At 33.7% G+C, this 20,327-nt stretch overlaps 2 protein-coding genes and 1 non-coding gene across 3 annotated transcripts; 1 reads left to right on the forward strand and 2 right to left on the reverse strand.

Moving 5' to 3' along the window:
• The first annotated feature begins 167 nt into the window (after positions 1 to 167).
• On the forward strand, positions 168 to 240 carry Trnar-ucg (transfer RNA arginine (anticodon UCG)). The gene has a single exon. It is a non-coding gene; the product is annotated as a tRNA-Arg (tRNA).
• A 468-nt stretch (positions 241 to 708) lies between these two features.
• LOC133173143 (ectoine dioxygenase-like) lies at positions 709 to 5,501 on the reverse strand. Its single transcript, XM_061308082.1, has 9 exons — positions 5,340 to 5,501; positions 4,936 to 5,053; positions 3,531 to 3,631; positions 2,832 to 2,973; positions 2,254 to 2,348; positions 2,036 to 2,141; positions 1,727 to 1,811; positions 1,442 to 1,637; positions 709 to 933 (listed from the first exon to the last, which is right to left on the reverse strand). The coding sequence occupies exons 1-9, from the start codon at positions 5,499 to 5,501 to the stop codon at positions 829 to 831; spliced, it is 1,110 nt and encodes a 369-aa protein (XP_061164066.1). The 3' UTR covers positions 709 to 828.
• Positions 5,502 to 8,632: 3,131 nt separating this feature from the next.
• On the reverse strand, positions 8,633 to 19,582 carry LOC133172952 (ciliary microtubule associated protein 1A-like). The gene is made up of 7 exons (XM_061307813.1): positions 19,436 to 19,582; positions 16,721 to 17,294; positions 12,669 to 12,889; positions 11,919 to 12,007; positions 10,107 to 10,224; positions 9,302 to 9,427; positions 8,633 to 9,048 (listed from the first exon to the last, which is right to left on the reverse strand). Exons 2-7 carry the CDS (start codon positions 17,290 to 17,292, stop codon positions 8,921 to 8,923), a joined length of 1,254 nt encoding a protein of 417 aa, XP_061163797.1. The 5' UTR covers positions 17,293 to 17,294; positions 19,436 to 19,582; the 3' UTR covers positions 8,633 to 8,920.
• Positions 19,583 to 20,327: the final 745 nt, after the last annotated feature.

Genomic DNA, 20,327 nt, shown 5'->3' on the forward strand with positions numbered 1-20,327 from the left:
AAGCTCATAGGTCTTATTGGTTAAAAAACATAGATTTAGTTAAATGAATATCTTAAGGTATTTTTATATGAACATCAAAGCACTAATAAAATCATCCGGAATGTGCCTACGAGTGTATTATCTCAGGTAAAAGAATGTCACACTTGTATACCACTGACCGAAATGGAGACCGCGTGGCCTAATGGATAAGGCGTCCGACTTCGGATCGGAAGATTGCGAGTTCGAGTCTCGTCGTGGTCGGAAGCACTTTTTTTTTTCTTTTTAAACAAGTCTATGATTGTCTAGAAAAAAAAATGTAATTTGCAACAAATATACGGGTTGTTTGTTTTTCGTATGAAAATGTGATATTTTTTTTTTTAGATCTCAACACTAGTTCATTCAAAATCTGCTTTTCATAGGTTTAATTACTACTACTAGGGCTAATTACAACTGTTGCTATTAAGGATTTTTTTTTTATTAACAATTGATAATAAAAAAATATAGGTAGAAAATTTTTTCACTGTGAGTACCTTAGCTTAGTCATAACTTATCGCCTAGATAACAAAATAAAACCCATTTCACTCACTTTCAAATGTCAAAATGTAATCCAAGAATAACGCGAATTATATAAAATCAATGATCAACGCGAATTCTTTTGTTAAATAATTTATATTTGATGAAGCATTTGGATATACAGTAAACACAGTTCATTGATTTGATACTTTTTATCTAAATTGATATTTATGTATATACAAGTACTTGGGTAAATATATATGGCTTGATATATATATAGTAGATATGTGAATACGAACATTAAAATTTGATGTAATTAATAGGTTCTTTTATCGCCTACCCGGGCTTAAATGCATCAGTATGCTTGTTATGGTTAACAATTTCCCAGCGACCAATCCAGGGACCTGTTATTGTAGTATCGAAAGGATCCAAGTCATTCTTCTGTGAAAAGACACCGATATTTCGGTTCACAGAAAAGATCACATGAAGGACAGATGATACGTTCCTCAATAATATATATTTTCCCCACGATTTTGTCATTAAAGAATTGCTACTTTAACATGTTTCCTCACAAAAAAATTGAGGTACATTACCAGGCATTTGTGTAAGATACAAATGAATGGTGTTTCCTATATAATCCTTTCGGAAATAACTTCAATTTATTATTGTCACTATCAAAATTTAACCAGTTTAGAAATCAGAAGGTACATGTAATTAAAATTTTGATTAGTTTTTATATAGTACAATGAGATACAAAACAGATATTTGAGGAATGTATCGTCTGACCTTAAGTCATTTAGAATTGTTGGAAAATAGTGGAAATAGCAGACAAGATACGGGGGTTCTATTGGAAAACGGAAGACCCTACTATATTTATTGAATTAGTTTCGTAAGATTTTTTTTCATTAATAAGTTTTATTACAGGACACTTTTTATGTACCATTTTCACCTGTTTGAAATATTTTTTCTGCCATATTTCTTTCCTGTCCACGGAGAAGAATTTGTCCCAGTCCGGTTCCTTGACCTCCTTTTCGGCAGACCGGAAAAGGACCCCTTCTCCTATGTCGTAAAATCCCCAATGATGCTTCGGAGACTGCCAACGCAAGTCAACACTCCACCGAATTTCTTCGGAATAATTCATTAGGCTGTTAAAAACAAGTTATTGTCATGGTTTCTTTCGATGAATCGAAAGCAAGCAGAATTTAAAATAACATTATTTATAAATTATTAATACCTTCTATGGGGTGTTAAGTTGTTAAAAAGTAGTAAACCCCCATATTTGATAGGTAATGTCAAAATATCCTTTTCAGTATCGACATCTGCATAAAGAAATATTTTTTTTCGTAGAGACTGATCAAACTTTCTTTGAATTTGAACAAATGAAAACATAGTCAAAAAAGTTAAGTAAATAAAGGAAGAATTTGAAAAATGTGAAAATTTAAGTCTTTAAAATTTTGCAGATAAATTTTAAAAAATGTCTTGGTTGTCCACTTCCCTGCGCAATCTTGAATTTCCGGCGATACTAGTAATCCTTTACAATTACCCAGAGTTTTCGTCATCTCCTCTTCCTCTAGCATGACGTACCACGTGGGGCCTTTACAACACTGATGCGTAGCGTCTTTACCCTTCCGATGTCCATTTTTGGCAACCTACAAAAAATTAAAATAATAAGAATAATTCGGTTATGGATTGCACCTATATTATCTTTCATCCATTTCAAGGTTGTCAGATGTGTGAATAGATTAATTCATGTATAGGTACCTGCATACAGCCATTTTCCTCTGTCGCATCAAGAAATGGAATCCATGCTGTGGCTATCATATGATCGTAAGACTCATTGCTGAAATAAGCACTATCTGAAATTGACATTAAATGGTTTTGTAAGTTTTTTTTTTACTTTGACAAAATGAATGTTTCCTCATCCTTATTCTAATGACCTTGACCTTTTAGATTGCCCACAGGAATAACCACAGCCATTGGCGTTACAATTTTTTTTAATCTAAACAAAATAATAAATTTATCAAGTAGGAGGGTAATTTTTTTATATGAGAAAAATATGCAACATCAAGTGCATATAGGAATAACTAACATACTAAAGATTGACATAACTCCGGCCAAGCGTTCTAAAGGTATGGCCGTATGAACACGATTTTGTGACAGACAGATACAAAGTCGGAGACATAGAGCAAACCAATGCTTTCCCCTTATGGGGAGTACATATTTATTACATAATTATTTACTTTTAAAAAGAAAATAATTGCATCTATTTTTAAGATATCAAAATAGATGTAACAAGTTCTAGGCAATTTTCAAGCTGAATATAAACATGGCTCAATCACCTTGATGCCAAGGAATGTCGACTGCTTGACTATTTGGTGTTTTTGTACGCAAGTTCCAAACAGGATGTCCTGCCACTTCCGGACCAAGAATCTGCTCCATTACGTTTAACAATCTTTCATTGCACCATAACTTTTGAAAGGACTAAAAAGAAATGAACGGACTCTCTGCAACTTTATACCGTGAAGAAAAAGATGTTATTATAGCAAGACAAAAGTTCTAATTCCTCTTTTACAATCAATAAGAAAACTATTAAAAAAGAAAGGATTTTTATGTTCGAATGAAAAAAAGAATCAGTTGATGTCATGCATTAATTACTTATTGTAATTGCTCAAGGTTTGTGTTCACGTGAGAGTTCGAAAATTTTTTACCCTCTCACATTTATGAGATTTAGATTTCCGCTAACACAACACAGTATGAAGTGTATTATTGCACTCGCAGCAACAAAGCCAGAGAGCAAAATGCGCGTGATTCCAATCTCTCTCCTCTCAGTGCGAGGATTTAATCAAATTTCTGATCATGAGATCAAGGGAAGGGTTTGGTATCAATCACAATCAAGCAAGTATCAATCTCGCGTTTAGTCCTAGCTTTGTCGCTCTTGTTCGGAGGAAAGCTTTCAGTTTACTAAGCTTAATGCATAATAAAACTCCATAAATTATGAATGGATTTTCCCCTTTTTTCTTTAAAAGAATGAATCTTACTTTTGGCATCTTTTGAGACTTAAACAAAAGAATATTTGATCCCGGATAAGCTTCTTCTAGTTTTGTTAATCTCTGGAACAAGCCATATTCTGAGAACTTTTCTAAAAATAAAAAAAAAATAAAGAATCAATTTTTAAAAAGGCCAAACTATAGTATATACAATTTTAGAGCAAGACATTTTACATCTCGATTATACACTTACCGAAAACTATAGAACATATACTAGTATGCTAAGTGTCAAGTATGTTTATGATTTGATCTCTGAATCCTTATAAATACATGTATCGGTATGACAAGCAAACCCGTAGTGCCAGGAAAGGAAGGGGGCTGAAACCCCACTTTTTCTGAAAATAGTGTTTTTGCTGTCAATGAATTATTGAAATATTCATTTAAAGCTCCCCCCCCCCCCACTTTTTTTTGGCAGTAGTAGTATTGTCGATTCCTCTCATGTTAGTGTATGTACCCAAAAAGTATCTCCTTTGTTAAAGTTTTAATTATGAATCAGCTATGTACATCTAAATGCATTCTCAACTACAGGCTGGTCTACTTTAATCAACTAAAAATATATGTTATGACACCTAATGAAACTGAGATGATCCGACCCCTCCCCATCTTCGCTAGCCAAGGGCTTCTGATACGTACTCTACTCTCCTCATAAGCCCTTGGCATACGGTGTTAAAAAAAGTTGGGATTTTTTTCTCAAGTTGTGATTGGAGTTGATCGACATCGTTCGACCAATCAGCAATTGTTTTTTGTAAATAACGATATTTGCGTTCGGGATATATCTTGACTCTCTAATATCGGTAATGTAAAACGCAAGTAAACAATGATCCGTAAGATAACATGCCATTCTATGAATAGCAATATGGTGTCATCCAATTTCTAAAGCAACGTGCAAAATATGTGATTAAGAATCTATACTGAAGATGTAGATTTGCATTTTTACATGTTTAAATAACAAATTAACATAACTCAATACCTTCTTGTTAATAATTCTTTAAAAACATTATTTTTGTAAATAAATCGTGATCACGTGACAAAAACAATCCACCGTATGCCAAGGGTTTATGAGAAGAGTAGCGTATCAGAAACCCTTGGCTAGCGAAGATGACCCCTCCCCACCTCCATCCATTTACTGTTTATAATGGGGATATAAGTTGGATAATCCCTCCCCCCTACATGTATTTTATTTTCAATTAACATGACTTTTCTTAAATCCCATAAAAAGATGCTTGATCCGCCTTAATTCGTACGAAATATTTATCCTTTCTTTCTTTTTACTAGTATTTTATTTCGGCTGCAAAGGATGGAGACAGGTTATTTGCTAATGTGTGTGGGAATTTTGAGGAGGTTAAACATATATTAGAGGAGGGAGTAGAAATTCATGGCGGACCATCGGTGTCACCTGTTATCTTGTCAGCCTTGAAAAGTTTATCCGCCAGATTATCGACCATTTCAGAGATAGAGTCCCGACAGGGCTGGAGCTCCTCTGGCGTGAAAAAGTCCTGGACTACCGTGTAACCCTGTAGAATGTATAAAGAGGTCACTTAATGTAATCTCACGAACACCCTAAATGTCGGCAATCTACAGAAGTTATGATCTTGATGAAAATACAGCGGGCCAGGGGTCATTTCCAATACCTTGAAAACAAAACTTGTTTCAAACTTGACGATCATCAGGAAAAACATTTTCCAGTATTAACACGTTTTCAGTATTAATGCATCATACAAAGTGAACTGAATTATACTGAAATTATAAATAAGTTCCCCTGCGTGCATCTACATGCTTTAAAAGTAAGAAGCGACCTACCTCATCAAAAAACTGTGTAATTTGTTTGCTCGATAGCTGTCCTGGTTTCTTCTTTTGGGGTTGCGGGGGCATCGTTATAAACGGTCCAGGATGAACTTCGTCCACTTCTCCTGGAAATTTCGGTTTTTCCGTAAAGAGCTTCATTTTCTTGCTCTCAGACATGTTTCTGTTTTAGCCTTTGCCGACGTTATCTCTTAGTACAAGGAAAAGACAACTCAAATTTTCTGTGCTGCCATTCATTCAACAGAGATGTATCTTAGGTGTAGAAGTCAGTGGTACTTCAAAGTAATAATGTATGTTTACTCATTTATTTTTTATTGCATAAACTCTTAAAATCTACGAGAAATGATAAGTTATCTAAAAATATCAGTTCACATATACATGCAAAGTTAAACTCTCTCGCTAAATCAATAAATTGATGCCAATTGACACCTGTTCTAGATATGAATTTGTTCTCATTCCTTTATATTTATGGCTGAACGGAGGTGGTCATGTGCGGATCTAGCAGGGGGTCTGGACCCCCCTCCTCCTCTTCATTTAAAGCAACTTGTCCTACCCCCCCCCCCCCACACACACACACACCCTCATCCTCCACCAATAGATTTTTCGGTTTTGGACAAGTTTTTGTCAAGTTGCTTCCTTTTTTGCGTGACCAAAAAAAAAAATTCCGAGTAGAATTTTTTGGTTTGATCGAGTGAGTGCCCCCCCCCCCCCCCCCGAAAAAAAAATCCTGGATATGCGCATGTAGTCGGTATATGTTGTATTTGTTCAAACTTTCACCAGAGTTCGTTTGTACCAAACCAAATGTGTGCAGAGACGCAGATGACTATGGGTAGTACATGTATATAGTAGTCTGTGTAGAGGACTATGGGTTGTACGTATACTTAAAGGGAAAAAAAACGCAGGGTAATATAATATGCGAAATATTTTTGACTGCGTGGCCGAAAATTATGAAAACTGGTCTGAGGTATATTTTAGTTACTGTGTACTAAAATCGGTGTTCAAAACTATTCAACCTTGAAATGTATGACGTCACATAGGGAAAGTGGTAAAAAGTCAAAAACACGTGCATATTCATGATGACAAGTTTGATAACACATTTTGTAGTACCACTTGATGCACTGGAGGTATACACATTTTTTTTTCCATATTTACAGTCAATATGAATTTCTTGCAATTATGGTACGGCTGATGGAGTTCCATTCGGTCAAGTAACTGAATTGCCTAATTGAAGAAAAAAGGCCTTTGTAATTATTTTTTTCCACAATGGAAGATTTTAGGAACTGGAATGGTGTCCAACCAACCAACCGTGACGATGACGTTTGCGCTTAACAACGCCATTTCAAGATGAGGCCTTTCATCCTGCCACCCTTTTAATCGCTTCGGCATTACCACTAAAACCGAACAAGAAAACATTGATGTTGCCATCAATTGCCGCCCGGAAAATAAATGAAGTAAAATCTTGATCATCAAACCGCTTCGATTTGTGTGATAAAGGCATGCTTCTGAATGATCGAGACTTGTAATATGAAGAAAATCGAACAAAAACGATACCGTTTTAAACTTTATCGTTTCTCCAAGTAACTGTTGGCTGCAAAAAATATAAATTAGAATCAAACACATGTATCACCTATCACCAAAAATATGTTTGACTTAGTGAATATACAACACAAACTGTGTAACGTAAGTTTTTATGCGGTAAGTAAAATTTAATGTTCTAAACAAAAAAGGACCTGTTGTTTTGTCGGTAATAAATGATAAGCAACTTTGTATATTGCATATGAAAAACATATATATTTTTAAAGATGTACTTCATGGAAGTAAATATATTGTATATCTCGTAATTTATAAAGGGAAAGAACATTCTGGTGTATAATCTTTTTAATGTATAGTTAACCCTTAATTCTGAATAACTTCTCCCACCTCAATCCCATACACCAAAACTTAAACTTATATGTATAGATCAGCCCGGTCCTCCGGACTGCAATAAATACAGTAGGCAATCACAATCGTTGGCTTGCATTCACCCTAAAACAGAAAGAAGCAACTGCTCTATTTTGGGCCGTGAGCTTGTCAACTTTACGTCGGTATTATTCTCACTCGCACGCGTTTGCGTCGTATGCCTAATTTTTCAGCATGTTCACGCCCGGGAAAATATAGCCAGAGTTTGTCAAGACTTTCTCGCAAACATTCACATTTACCAAATCAACTGGCCTCCGTGAATTCGATCTCTTTCTCCAATCGAAAATCTGTTAGACTAACTGGACGGTAGGGTTTGAAGGTCAGAATGCCCCAGCTATTCTCGTCCAACTAAGGGCCCTGTCGGAAGATTGAATTAGTATTCCTATGAAAAAGATAAATGAACTGATGAACTCCATGCAGAGGAGAATCGATTCTATGAGAGATGCGCAAGGGAGATAATGAGAATTTTTATTTTCAATTTTGGGGGTGCCGTCATATGAATTCCAATAACTCATGAATTATCAGTCAAAATCAAATGAGATTTTGGTAACTTGTTGATTAAAGATGAGCTTAAATGTTAGATAACAATACTGGAAAATACTTTCATACAAAAAGCTTTAACACACTTCAAAAGTTTACCTGTGTTTCTTTTTCCTTTTAGTATATATTTGTTTAGTATTCGAAGACCAAGGCGCTATAATACTGACTATATAATTTTCTCTACACCCCGTCAAACATATGTCGTAGGAATCAACAAAGACAGAATTCAACAATAAAGTTTTATCTATTTACTTTGTTTTTTATTGTTGTGAAGCAATGTCAAGTGCCAATCTTACAAATTGCTTCTTGGGTTTCCATGCACCAAGTTCACATCTGATTTTTAAACATAGAAAAGATTATGGATTATGCATTTTAAGTGCGCTCGAATATCTGAGCAAATCAGTCAGACATTTGATGTGTCTACATTTTGCAGTATATTATAGTTAGCAAAAGAGTTACCATGTCAACATTTCATTGAATACTTCGAGGTTAATCGATATAGACAACGGTGGAATCCTTTTTATGGATATAATTTTCCTGGTGGTTTACAGCCGAGCAGTATCGATGAACACGGCAAAACTGTAGATGTACGTACACAGTGGCATACACAAATACTTCTGCAGTACATCTGCGTTGCATCTAATGAGTAACTTGAAAAGTTGATTTTAATGGAAAGAAGCCATAAATTGTCTTTTTCTGTTATTTTCTGCATTCATTATAATTACTGGCTTATTACTATCTTGTCCTTAATAAAAAAAAAAACACAAAGAACAAGCGGTAAATCACTGAAATAAAATGATTCATTTATTTATTTTTACAGAAAAAATAAATTCTGCATTGTCTCTTTTTGAGCAAAATTCAACAGGACATAGAAATATAATACATAAACAACAAAACCTTGGGATCCTTTTTTAATATATAAAATTATAAAAAGTAAAAATAGCAAAAAGGATCTGATATCACAGTGCACGTACAAAAACTGTTCAATAAATTATTACAATAAGTTAAATTGTAGAAAATAATTCCAGCACATGATCACAGAGCACGTACAAAATTGTTCAACAAATTATTACAATAAATTAAAAGGTAGAAAAAGGTCCCAGGACATGTGACTTTTCTCGCCTCAAACTCCGAATAGTAAAAGCCGGGCTCATGAACTTGCTTTGTTCTAACCTAGGACTGTACGCTGCTGGACCAGGGTTCTTCTCTGTAAAATCGGAACCAGTGAAATGCATTCTTTTTAAGAGTATAAAATGTATTTTCATTTTAATAAACAGCTTAATTATCCTAATAGTGATTATAATACGATATAATATATCAGTAACACATCTATCAATGACAAGTTACATGCCAGCTCATAATCTTGATTAAACATTATTTTGCAAACAAAAAAATTGTTTCAAATGTTGCTAAAATAGCATCGACTACTGTTTAAACAACTGGGCTGAGGGGTTACTTACCATTATGAGACCAGAGGATTGTACCCTCCCGTCTGAACTGGTGTGAGAATGAGGGACTGGATCTATATATCACCTTATCCGCTTGGTTTCTCTCATAGTCCCCAGGTGATGGCTGCTTTGATGCCTCTGTCAGATGAATGATCAATGATTATAATGTTCAATATAATAACTAGTTGAAATAGTAACTACGTTGAAATGTAATAATTTTAATTAACAACATATTTTCATTTCGTGTAATGATATTTTCTGCAGCAGCAGCAGTAGTAGTAGTAGTTGTAGTATAAATCAGAAGTCTCTGGCGAAACCAAGGCTCTACTGGTGTGCACTTGCATTTTCTTAGTTTAAATTATATTTTGTACCAAGTCTAATTGAAATTGGACCAAAACTGTAGGAGCAAAAGTAACCATGGCAATACCGTTTGTCGAAATAAAAGTCCTATAAAAAGAATTATGTATCTTAGTAGAGTGTATTTGTGTACCAAGTCTAACAAAAATTAGACCAAAACTGTAGGAGGAGTAGCGTTTTGAAATAATTTCACATAAATTTCTATTTTTTAGTAACCATGGCAACACATTTTGACGAAATCAACTATTGACAAAACAAACTATGTATCTTAGTATAGTATATTTGTGAAACAGTTTTATTAAAATTGGATCAGAACTGTAGGAGGAGTAGCGTTTTGAAAAATTATTTATAGATGAACAGACAGGCAGCTGGACGGAGGGACGACGGACACCTTACTATTTCATTAGGCCCCTCTGATCTCTGACCAGTAGAGCTAAAAAAAAAAAAAACCCTGACATACCAGGTTTAGCAAGATCAAATTTCCTCCTTACTCCAATACTGAAAGAGGGGGCTTCAATGGTGGTTCTCTGTCGAGGACCAAGGAGGGGACGCTGTGTGTAGGTACTGGGTGTTGGCCACTGTATGAAATAGATGTTTATTAATCAAAGGGAAAAGAAAACGACAGTGAAGCGTAATTAATCTCGATGTAGAAAAGACCTCAAGCTGGGCAGAATCAAATTCAATTTTAACATTAATGTTACAATGACGTTCACATTATCAGCTAGAACACGATACACTAATTTATAGCTGCAGACCTATAGCTTGCTGGTTTGAAAAAATTAGGATTAAGGATCAGAAGATAGTCGTCCAGCCTTTTTTCAGATTAAATGGGGCCAGTCCAAGTTTTTTCTATGTTTAGTGTCCGCGTGCGCCTTGGTTTTTGACACCCCAGATCAGAAAAAAATCGGGTGTCCTGAAATTGATTCTTTTGGTCGAAACCTATGAATTAATTCTGTCAATTACTTTCTATTTTGTTTAAAATTTGTCATATATATTAACCATGTAGTACCTTAATTTTGCTCAGGAATAGATTTCTTTACGAGAAAAATAGATTAATGAAATCAAATCCTTTTAAGGACATACGCGACGTGCCTTACCTATTGATAATTTTTCAAGATACATGTACTCAGTACAATGTATTCTTAGTTTAATTAAGGTTATAGTGCCATCAAATGTTCGTAGAAAAAAAATCAGCATGCATCACCGGGGGCTTTTGAACAGATATCAATTGATGAAAATTCTTGCATAATTCAAAGAAAATGTACAAAGATTACTAAGATATTTTCTATAGATGTTTCGTTTATCCAAACTTGTTTTAAAAGAAGTGTACAACAGCATATATCTTATTATTAGACATTAAAATGTAGCACTCAGTTCCTATAAATATTGAAACTCTTCAACTCCAGGGAAAAAGACAATATAGTTCAAATTACGTTGCGTATATATATGTACTTAAGGTCAAGATCTAGTAAATAAAAGGAGCCTACAGATTTCTCAAATTTTAGAAATGAATTCCTTTAATGAAGCTTTATAAGCATAGCTTGGTCAAATAAGGTGTTTCGGGGCATAATTTGTAGGTAAACAAGACGAAAAATCATATTATAAACTGTCATTTTCATTGAAAAAATTAAGAAAACCAGTCATGCATATGGGAGTTTTTTCCATATCAGACAAATTAAATGTATCCAGATTGCCTACAGTCTCTCAGAAAACGGTAATTTTTATGTTCTTATCCTCTTCTTTAAAATAATATTAAATTGAATATTGGCTTCGGGATTACTTTTTACATGATTTCAATATGAATTCCAGGAAAATACTTTATTTTCTACATAATTCTATTACAGCCGTAAAGTACGGGAAAAAAAGAAAGTTTAATTCGATTATGACGTCATAATGGTTTGTTTTTTCTGTGAAGGTGTTTGAAAGATGGGTGGACACTAAACAGAGAAAAAAAAAATTGGAATGGCCTAGTTGTAATACATGCATCTTTTTTTATATTTGGTGTTTGAAATGCACAAAAATTTTTTTTTAAGTCAATGGCTACTAAAACCTTGCCTTTGAAATATGACTTTTAAGCAAAATCATGGCATATATCACTCATGTCGGATTTACTATCATGTGAAGTATCGTGATACTCTCAATGGTATATTAACCATACAACCATGAAAAAAATATTATACCTTAACAGTTACAGTGATCATTGTAATCATTGTATTTTTAAATTATAAACTCTGGACCCTAATATGTTGAAAGAGTGGATAATTATACAAACCGCATTATCGGCGAAGAAATCTGTTTTTTGTTGGTAGAGGTGGGGACTCTGGAACCAGGATTTTTCCCACGAAGTTCTGCCTCCCCCACCTGAAGTAGTGAAAGTTAAAATAAACAGACCATGATGACTTATAACACAAGAACAATTTCAAGACCATGTTACATCTCACTCTATTTTATAAGGAATCTCTTGTTATGTACATAACTTAGCAAGTACATGCATACTTCAATGTAATAAGCAACTGCTTTGGACAGTAATGAGACGTTGTGAGTTTTCATTTCGTATATCTCCATCCTCGCAATGCCAGGGGTCCTAAGTCAACACGGAAACGTCTTGACTCAGGACCCCATTGCGAGGATGAATATCTCCGACTGTACAGTGAAGTTGAGAAACAACTTAACGTTATAATACAAAATTACAAGGGCAGATCCAGAAAGGGGGAGGGGGTCCGAAACAAAAAAAAATATACATGAGTGACAGACAAGAGTTCGTAAAAATATCACTGAATAGGAAGTCTAAAACTGTCTCCAGATCTCCTTTAAATGTTACGTACACAAACAAAGGGTTGTAATGGGTTTGGGGTGGGTTGTGAAAAATGCCTAAACAATCATGTGGTGAACCCTTTCCCCTCCTTTCACAGATTCCTGGATCCGTTTATGTAATAAATTTATACATGAAGTTGTATACGTACACTGTATGTATTTTCCAAAAAAAAAAAAAAATCTAGTCAGAGGAAAAAGTGAGCGGTACCTTTATCTGGTTGTGTTTTGGATCCAAATGACCAGGATGGAGCGTTAGTTTCATACAGTGGTTTATTCTGTGGGGAGTAAGTACAGGGCCCGGGTCCCTCCATGTCGATTCTCAGCGGGGGTCGGGCATTGCTGGCCTCGTCCCATCCAATCACTTTCTTTGGTTTCTTAGGTTCTTCATAATACAGGCTGCTCATTGGTGGTCGTGGCGCTGGTTTTGTTCTGCAAGTAAACATGGTTCTAAGTAAGAATATCTGACGAATTTATGACGAAGAATGATTCTTTGTTCCTCTTACTTACACCAGTATCCAAAGTAGTAATTCCAGAAAAGTTCTAGATAAACAAAAAATAATCATATGCAGTCATTACGCGAGGAAGCAGTGTGATCCTCCTCAGGATTCATAATATTCATGCTTTGCCACAATACCTTGATTTGGGGGTTGATTTGTTAGAGCCATTTTTCGCCAGAGAAGATATCCCAGTTACTGAAAATGATTTGTTCGCAAGAACCACCTGAAAAGTTCCGTTCGTGTGCATGTTTTGTTGCTTTACTTTCGTCATTGAATCGCCATTTTGAGATTTGTTTTTAGAAAACTTTGTGTAGAGATTTACTGTAGTTAAAGGTACACCTAAACGTGTGTTTTAATTATTAAATAGTCAAGGGGATTAATGCAGCGTCAAAGTGAGCAAATCGGATTTCAACTTTTTAAAATTCGATGTCGCATGCTTGATTGTAAAGGATAGCGGGGTTCTCGGAATTAGTCCTGGGGTGTTGTCCACAGGAAGATGATTTTAAGGACATGTGACAAAGGAGAAGCACACAAAGTCTAAGTCAATGTAAATAAACCCAAAACATATATGATTTCTACATTGATTTTGTAAATGAACCTGGTCGAAATACATTGTTGAAATTTTATTTTGTTTTCCGTTTAACATGTACTTAAAATTTCAGTGAAATTGAGCAATTTCCATAACAAAATTGAAATGTATGTAATTATGTGAACAAAACTTGACTTGATCTTTTAATCTAAGAAATTTCTATATTTTTAAGACAGAAAATTTGAATAAATTGAGAAAGTTTTACATAATTAGACTGTATAGTATTTTACAAATTAACTTTCATCTGACTTTGAAGTACTTTCTATTTTACTAAGTACATGCATATTTTCGAGCTTACCTGAAAACAACAAGATTTTCAATAATGAAATTACTTTAGCTTCTATATATGTATGTTTAAACAAACATGATTGAGTATATCTAAATAAAAATAGGAACTAACCTTGAGCATCGAAGTATTTTTTGATTATTGTGACGTCACAATGACGGGCGATTCTACTGTGACGCTATGTCGCAGAAGAGCCAACTCCTAAGCCTTGTGTACATTACCGGTATGCGCAATTTCAAATATACTTGAAACAGTTACTTTTGTTGACAAATGAAGTATCATTTGTACAAAAACTAACGATCAGTCGTTTTAACTGCACACGAACATGTTACGTTTATTGTAGGACTAAGCCATCTACTGATGATACATTACATATATTTTGGTTTGTAAAATATGTAGAATGTAATATGTTGTCAAGTTTGACCCCAAAACCTACTCACCCATCTAAAACTACAAAAAATCGTATCCAGGCACAAATGTCTCCGTCACCTTCATAAACCTCTATATACAATCGGGCATTAGAACATGAAAGTGTCTCGTATAATATTACTTTCAGACAATAGATTCTTTATTTTAATTGTTTAAAATTACTCAAGGTAATTCACAAAAATCACTAATGTCTAGCCTTTAATTTTTTTTCTAGTAATGTTTTTCTTACCTTCAAGTGTTTAACATTCAATTTAGCACATACTTTTAAAAGCTACCATACAATTATAAAAGGTATTGATCCATGCAGGGTTTCATTCAGAGTGTTTATCTAAATTGTTTTAGGAGTTGACAGTCGCTGATAATGGGAAAAATACGGTTTATTATGCACTATAACAACAAAGCCAGGCCAAAAACTTCAGAGGTGGTTTAAACGATGTTTTGTTGCACAAAACTGCAAAGTAAACCATGGGCAAAAAATTAGATTAAAAGGATTTTACCTGTTATTAAAATCTGTCTTTGTAGGAAGAGATGGATAGATTGATATAAAGATATGAGGTTTTTAATTCGTTTATTATTAATTCAAAATTCATGCAAACTTTGCTTTCTATGTTTATCTGTCTATGGTCTTATTATTGCTGACTCATAAGAACAAGTATGAACATCAAACTAATTATATTTTCATTTTCTTTTTTGTAACTTCATAAAAATCCTCTTATTTAATGAATCAATGATTAAAGTTGGCCATTACGTCCTCATTGCAGGCATCAAGATATTTATAAGATGTGCATAACATTGTGATGAAATTGTTGCTACATGTACATGTACATGTTTCGGTAAGCCTAATTCTGCAACAGTAATATCCTTGTTGTATCTTGTAGGTGTGTGAATGTATGTGAGTGCTCCTTTTAGTTGTAGGAATAATATCTGATTGACATACCAAAATACAAATGTAAATTGTGTCTACAACCGAAGTAGGACATGTATGCTAAAAACATATCAAGTTGTAACGGAAAATATTCTCCTAATCTAAAAAAAAAAAAACAATTATGTTTCACTGGATTGTAGAAATATCTCTTCATTACAAATTACTTAAAAAAAAAAATTGTACTTGCCTTCCGTGATATTGCCAGCATCTGATTTTAACAGGGCCCAGTAATGGCGGGAACATCTAATCATAAGAATCAAGTGGGAGATCGTAAAATTTCTATTGCTCAACGACCGTCTATGACCAGTTGTTAAACGTTTAATGACGGGAGCAAACCCTCTTGTTTGCTTCTTTTTTATAATTCAATAATGAAGCCGACATCAGATCAATTTCCTGTTCTTCAGAAGCTTATAACAGGTAAAAAATCTATATATGCGTAGTGAGAATTTTTCATTGAAATACATGGTTACAATCACTATTGTGAAAATTTTATGACTTTGTCATTGTATATAAGTATTGATGCCACCATCGGGAGATCAATGTAATTTAAGCATTTTATCGAAGTTGTCAATGGCTTCCTGCGTACGACGAAATTGCGACAGGAAAAAACACATAAGTCTTAAATGAAAATATACAGTGTACTCTAAAAATCTCTCTCTACTCTTTTGGAATACCATTTACTTAAAATGACAGTCAAATCCTAATAACTTGAACTCTTTGGGGCCAAAAAAATCTGCTTCCGCTTTTATAAAAAAAATTGCATCAGGTCAATATTGTATAATATGAACATGTATCTTCAACAATGCAGATTTTTCTTGGGGGGTGGGGGGTCAGCTCGGCCGATCACTCAGGGTTGATTCCATCCAAGGCATTGAGCAAATGTAAATTACGCGACGATCTACTTTTTTGACATGGACTGACAGCTTTCTATTAATTTTCAAGATACACATGTATTCTATTTACCAAACAGGCCCGTAGGAAGCAATTTCAGTTTGGGAGGCACAGCCATATATACATTTTCAGTTGGGGGCACTATGAACTACCAAAAATTCCTTGACAACCAACATAAAAAAAAAAAAAGGTCAGATGTTTTTATTGAGGGGGGCACAAGCTAGAAGTAGCTAAATTTTCTATAGTCATCTATATATAGGCAAAATTATTGGGGGTGGGGGGCACGGCCCCCGTCCCCCCCCCCCCTGTTCCTACGGCAATGCTTTAATATCATACATTATATTAAGCATGTTCTGTCGAAACAAAGTACGTTTTCCTCCCGGGTAAAGTTAATCTGTTCATTATTGTTTTGTGTAAAACTTTTGTTTAGGGGAAAGATAGATATTGACTGTTTTGTACATTCTGTGCAATTTCAAATGTTGAAAAAGAGTAAAACATCTGCATGAGTTTTGTGGTTTTCGAGCATTTTCTTTAAAAAAAATACCTGTTCACATTTCCTTTGACATATAATATTGATACATATGAATATGCTCCAGATGTACGTATTCAAGTCTTAAGAGATTTGTATAGTTTCTATACTTACTTAGCAGATACAGTGACCGTTGTTATCCGGATGAGTTTGGTTGGAACTCGGATGTGTTTTGGAGGAGGGCTTGGCATGCTTCTGTAGTCTGCACTGTTAGGGATAGGGATTGGATCAAATCTGCCCTTCCCTGTGGCCAAAACATTTTGTTTTGTAATATTCGTTGATCTGCCGTAGTCTGAGTGTGAACGTCTCCCATTCTTTTTAGAGGGGCTCTGTGCATTTCGTACATTGTCTGCTTTTTCGTCCCCGATATGCTTCACGGAGACACCAGTGACAGGCCGAGAAGATGCTGTCACTTCCGTTTTTCCATCAATATCATTATTAGTGGTACTGTCTTTCGGTCGTTTTGCTATGTCATGTTTAACTATGTCTTTCTCCTTGTTTTTGAGTGATCCCACTAAGTGCAGGTTTTCTTTGTCTAAAACTGTATCTTTATATTGAAGGACTCCATCTTGGTTGAATTTAGCTTCTTTTAATTGTATGACTTCTCCCCCATTCAGCGACCCGTCAATTGCCGGTTTAGGCCCAGACAAATTACTGTCCAACGGATTCTCTACCAAAGTTGACATTCCTAAAGGCAGGGAAAGATTCCATTAAAAATAGAGAAGATATTAAATTGATATACGGTTTATTTTTAAAATCAATATTAAAGGCTATTGAGAGATAACCTTTAATATCCGAAGGATTGTGAGATCGTCCAAAAATTAAGCAATATGTTATCCTTAAAACCTTGCAACTTCTGTCGTTAATACTAACCCAATTCCAACTGCTTGATTGGCATTATCAAAAGATACTTTTCCTTCATTTGAAATTTAAAATCCATCTTGATTGCCGCGTCATTCTGTATATAACAGTTAATGAATTTGTTCACTGGAAAAAGATTTACAATTTTCTTAACAGTTTTAAATTTCTTTTACCCCCTCGAAGGTATAAATTACTCGGACCGAATTGAACTTAGACGTCACACCCTTTTCATTATAATGAAAATGATTAATAAAAGTGCATGTATTCAATTTATTGTTAATGGAATACAATTATCGAATCGTACGCAAGTCTTCAAGATTAGTTCATATTTCCGAAATTTAATGTAGTATCTTATAAGGGATATACTAATATTTCAATATATCAATTTCATGTACAGTGTCTGGTCATTTGTACATGCGCGAGAAATTCGCATTCTATTTCGTGAAGATTGCTAGTCTTCCGACAAATCGAGAAGAGCACGTGATTTTTTTCGCTTCAAATCGCAGCCTTTTTTTCGCAGTTTTTTAAAAGAAACCGAACCTTGGCATTAGTTAATGGATGCATTAATAGATATTTCAGTTATGAACTATAGTTTCTAGAGAATCATCCTGTCAGAAATTAAAAAAAAAACTCATTATATATGGATGTCTTTCAAACCTTGAATTTTTAAAATAAATTCCTTGAGCAACAAATTATAAAAATACGTAGTTTCTATTTTATCAGTCTATTTAGAAACACTGACACCATTGACTTGTTATTTTTGCTCGCGAAAGGCTTAAAACCTTTTGTCAAACGGTAAATACTCTGTGACAGTGTTATTTAAATAAAATAAATTGCAACACTTTAAGCCTTTTTAAAAACTGTTCTGTAAAAACGCATCTATAAGGGCTTTCGTGAAATAAATTTTTATTCAATAGATGCAATAAACTTATAAAGACAAAAATTTGTGTATTAGAATTTTTATTTTAAAAACACATTGCAATAAATTAATTTCTCTTCGATTGATTAACGAACATAAATACTACTATTTTTGAGAACATATTGACGCTCTTGAGACTCTCTGACTTGTATATTTCAATCAGTCATTAATTTTGAGGACTTCGCCCGGGTATATCGCCAGGTTATTGACGTTAGCAATGAAAGAATTTCATTAAAAGAGGAAATCGAGAACACGCTCCTATTATGTTAAAGAGTTTATTTTACATCAATTGAAGGCTTAAACTGTTCTAGCGTATAGCCAAACATGCATTATAGTTCGAAATTTATAAAATGATTTACAATGAATTTTGTACGTCATTCCTTAACGTCTTAAGAGGCACTTGTCAAAATTACATTGATGGTGTTAGTTTGATAAATATCGATATGCAGTTCTAGGGCCGAAATCACATTAAGGTTACTTTGATATGCGATAAGATTTTAATTGGTCGCTCCAATTTACTTCAACTGGTTTTGTTTATGATTTTGTACAATTGCCAAACAACACGAAACTGTATAACGTGATATGTTATTTATATATATATATATATATATATATATATATATATATATATATATATATATATATTATATATATATATATATATATATATATATATATATATATATATATATATATATATATATATATATATATATATATATATATATATATATATATAAAGATAGTAGTATAAACATGTATTAAATCCCAAACTTTGGATGAATTTTGTGTTGAGAAATGTATCTTTTCTTGTACGCAGATGAGAAATTCTTCATTGGAGATTGGATATTGACGATTATATCAATCATATGTATGGCAACAATCATAAAATAGAATTTATGCATCCGAAAGAAACGAATGAATCATTTCAAAAGAACAAAAACTATCATGAAAATGCAAACACTACCATATATAAATAGGTAACCAATATCGGATTACCATAAAAGAATTTGGATTCGCTTATTTTGTAGAAAAAATGAATTACTTACCTTATTTCTAGTTCCCAAAATGTCCTATTTCAAAATTTATGCCACTGCTTCGAATTATTTACAGCTGCATTTAAAAACGGTTTTTAATCTGATCTCTGTACGTTCGCCATATTGTATCTAGTCAAGCAAACCATCTCCACGGTCCATTTTAAGCAGTATATATCTGTCATAAAAGAAAAGACTGTACAGTCTTTATACAGGTGTTTTAAAGTTTAAATTCCCATGTAAAGAGAGCAAAACATTACGTTAAAAATACGAAAGATATCTGCCAGTAAAATGTTCAGTATTTACTTATCAGAGTAGAAAATGATTGGATTGTGATCAGTGTTTGTTCTAATGAATGATGTACTCGGTTCGCATACAGACATCGATAGTGTGATTTCAATACAGTATGCCAAGGTGCTGATAGATACAACGTCAAACATGTAAACATCACATATATATATATATATATATATATATATATATATATATATATATATATATATATATATATATATATATATATATATATTTAAAAAATATGAATCTAAATCGGAATTTCAGAAAAAAGAAAAATAGCGAGTCAATAACTCTCGCTATACCTATGTTATAAACTGTTAACCAAAGAACAAAATATACAGTCATGGAGAGGAATGGATCGTTGTGATATCTACATTGTAGATCATAGATGCAGAGAAGGGGGTCCGGATAGTAAGATTTGACATGCAGACGACTGCAATAAGCCCCCATTTTGTACGACAAAAATGTCGTATGAAGTCTGCCAAGTAGGCATTTTTACTATTTTTTGTTGTCATGATTAATGATGAGAATCGAATATTTCTAGGTTTGTAAGAAGAGTCAGACAAAATCCTTTTATTTACACTCCTTTATTCGATGATTTATTTCTTTT

The sequence above is a fragment of the Saccostrea echinata genome, unplaced genomic scaffold (genome assembly GCF_033153115.1).
Source record: "Saccostrea echinata isolate AGI-Se365-2 ecotype Australia unplaced genomic scaffold, CSIRO_AGI_Sech_v1 ptg000056l, whole genome shotgun sequence".
Taxonomy (NCBI): domain Eukaryota; kingdom Metazoa; phylum Mollusca; class Bivalvia; order Ostreida; family Ostreidae; genus Saccostrea; species Saccostrea echinata.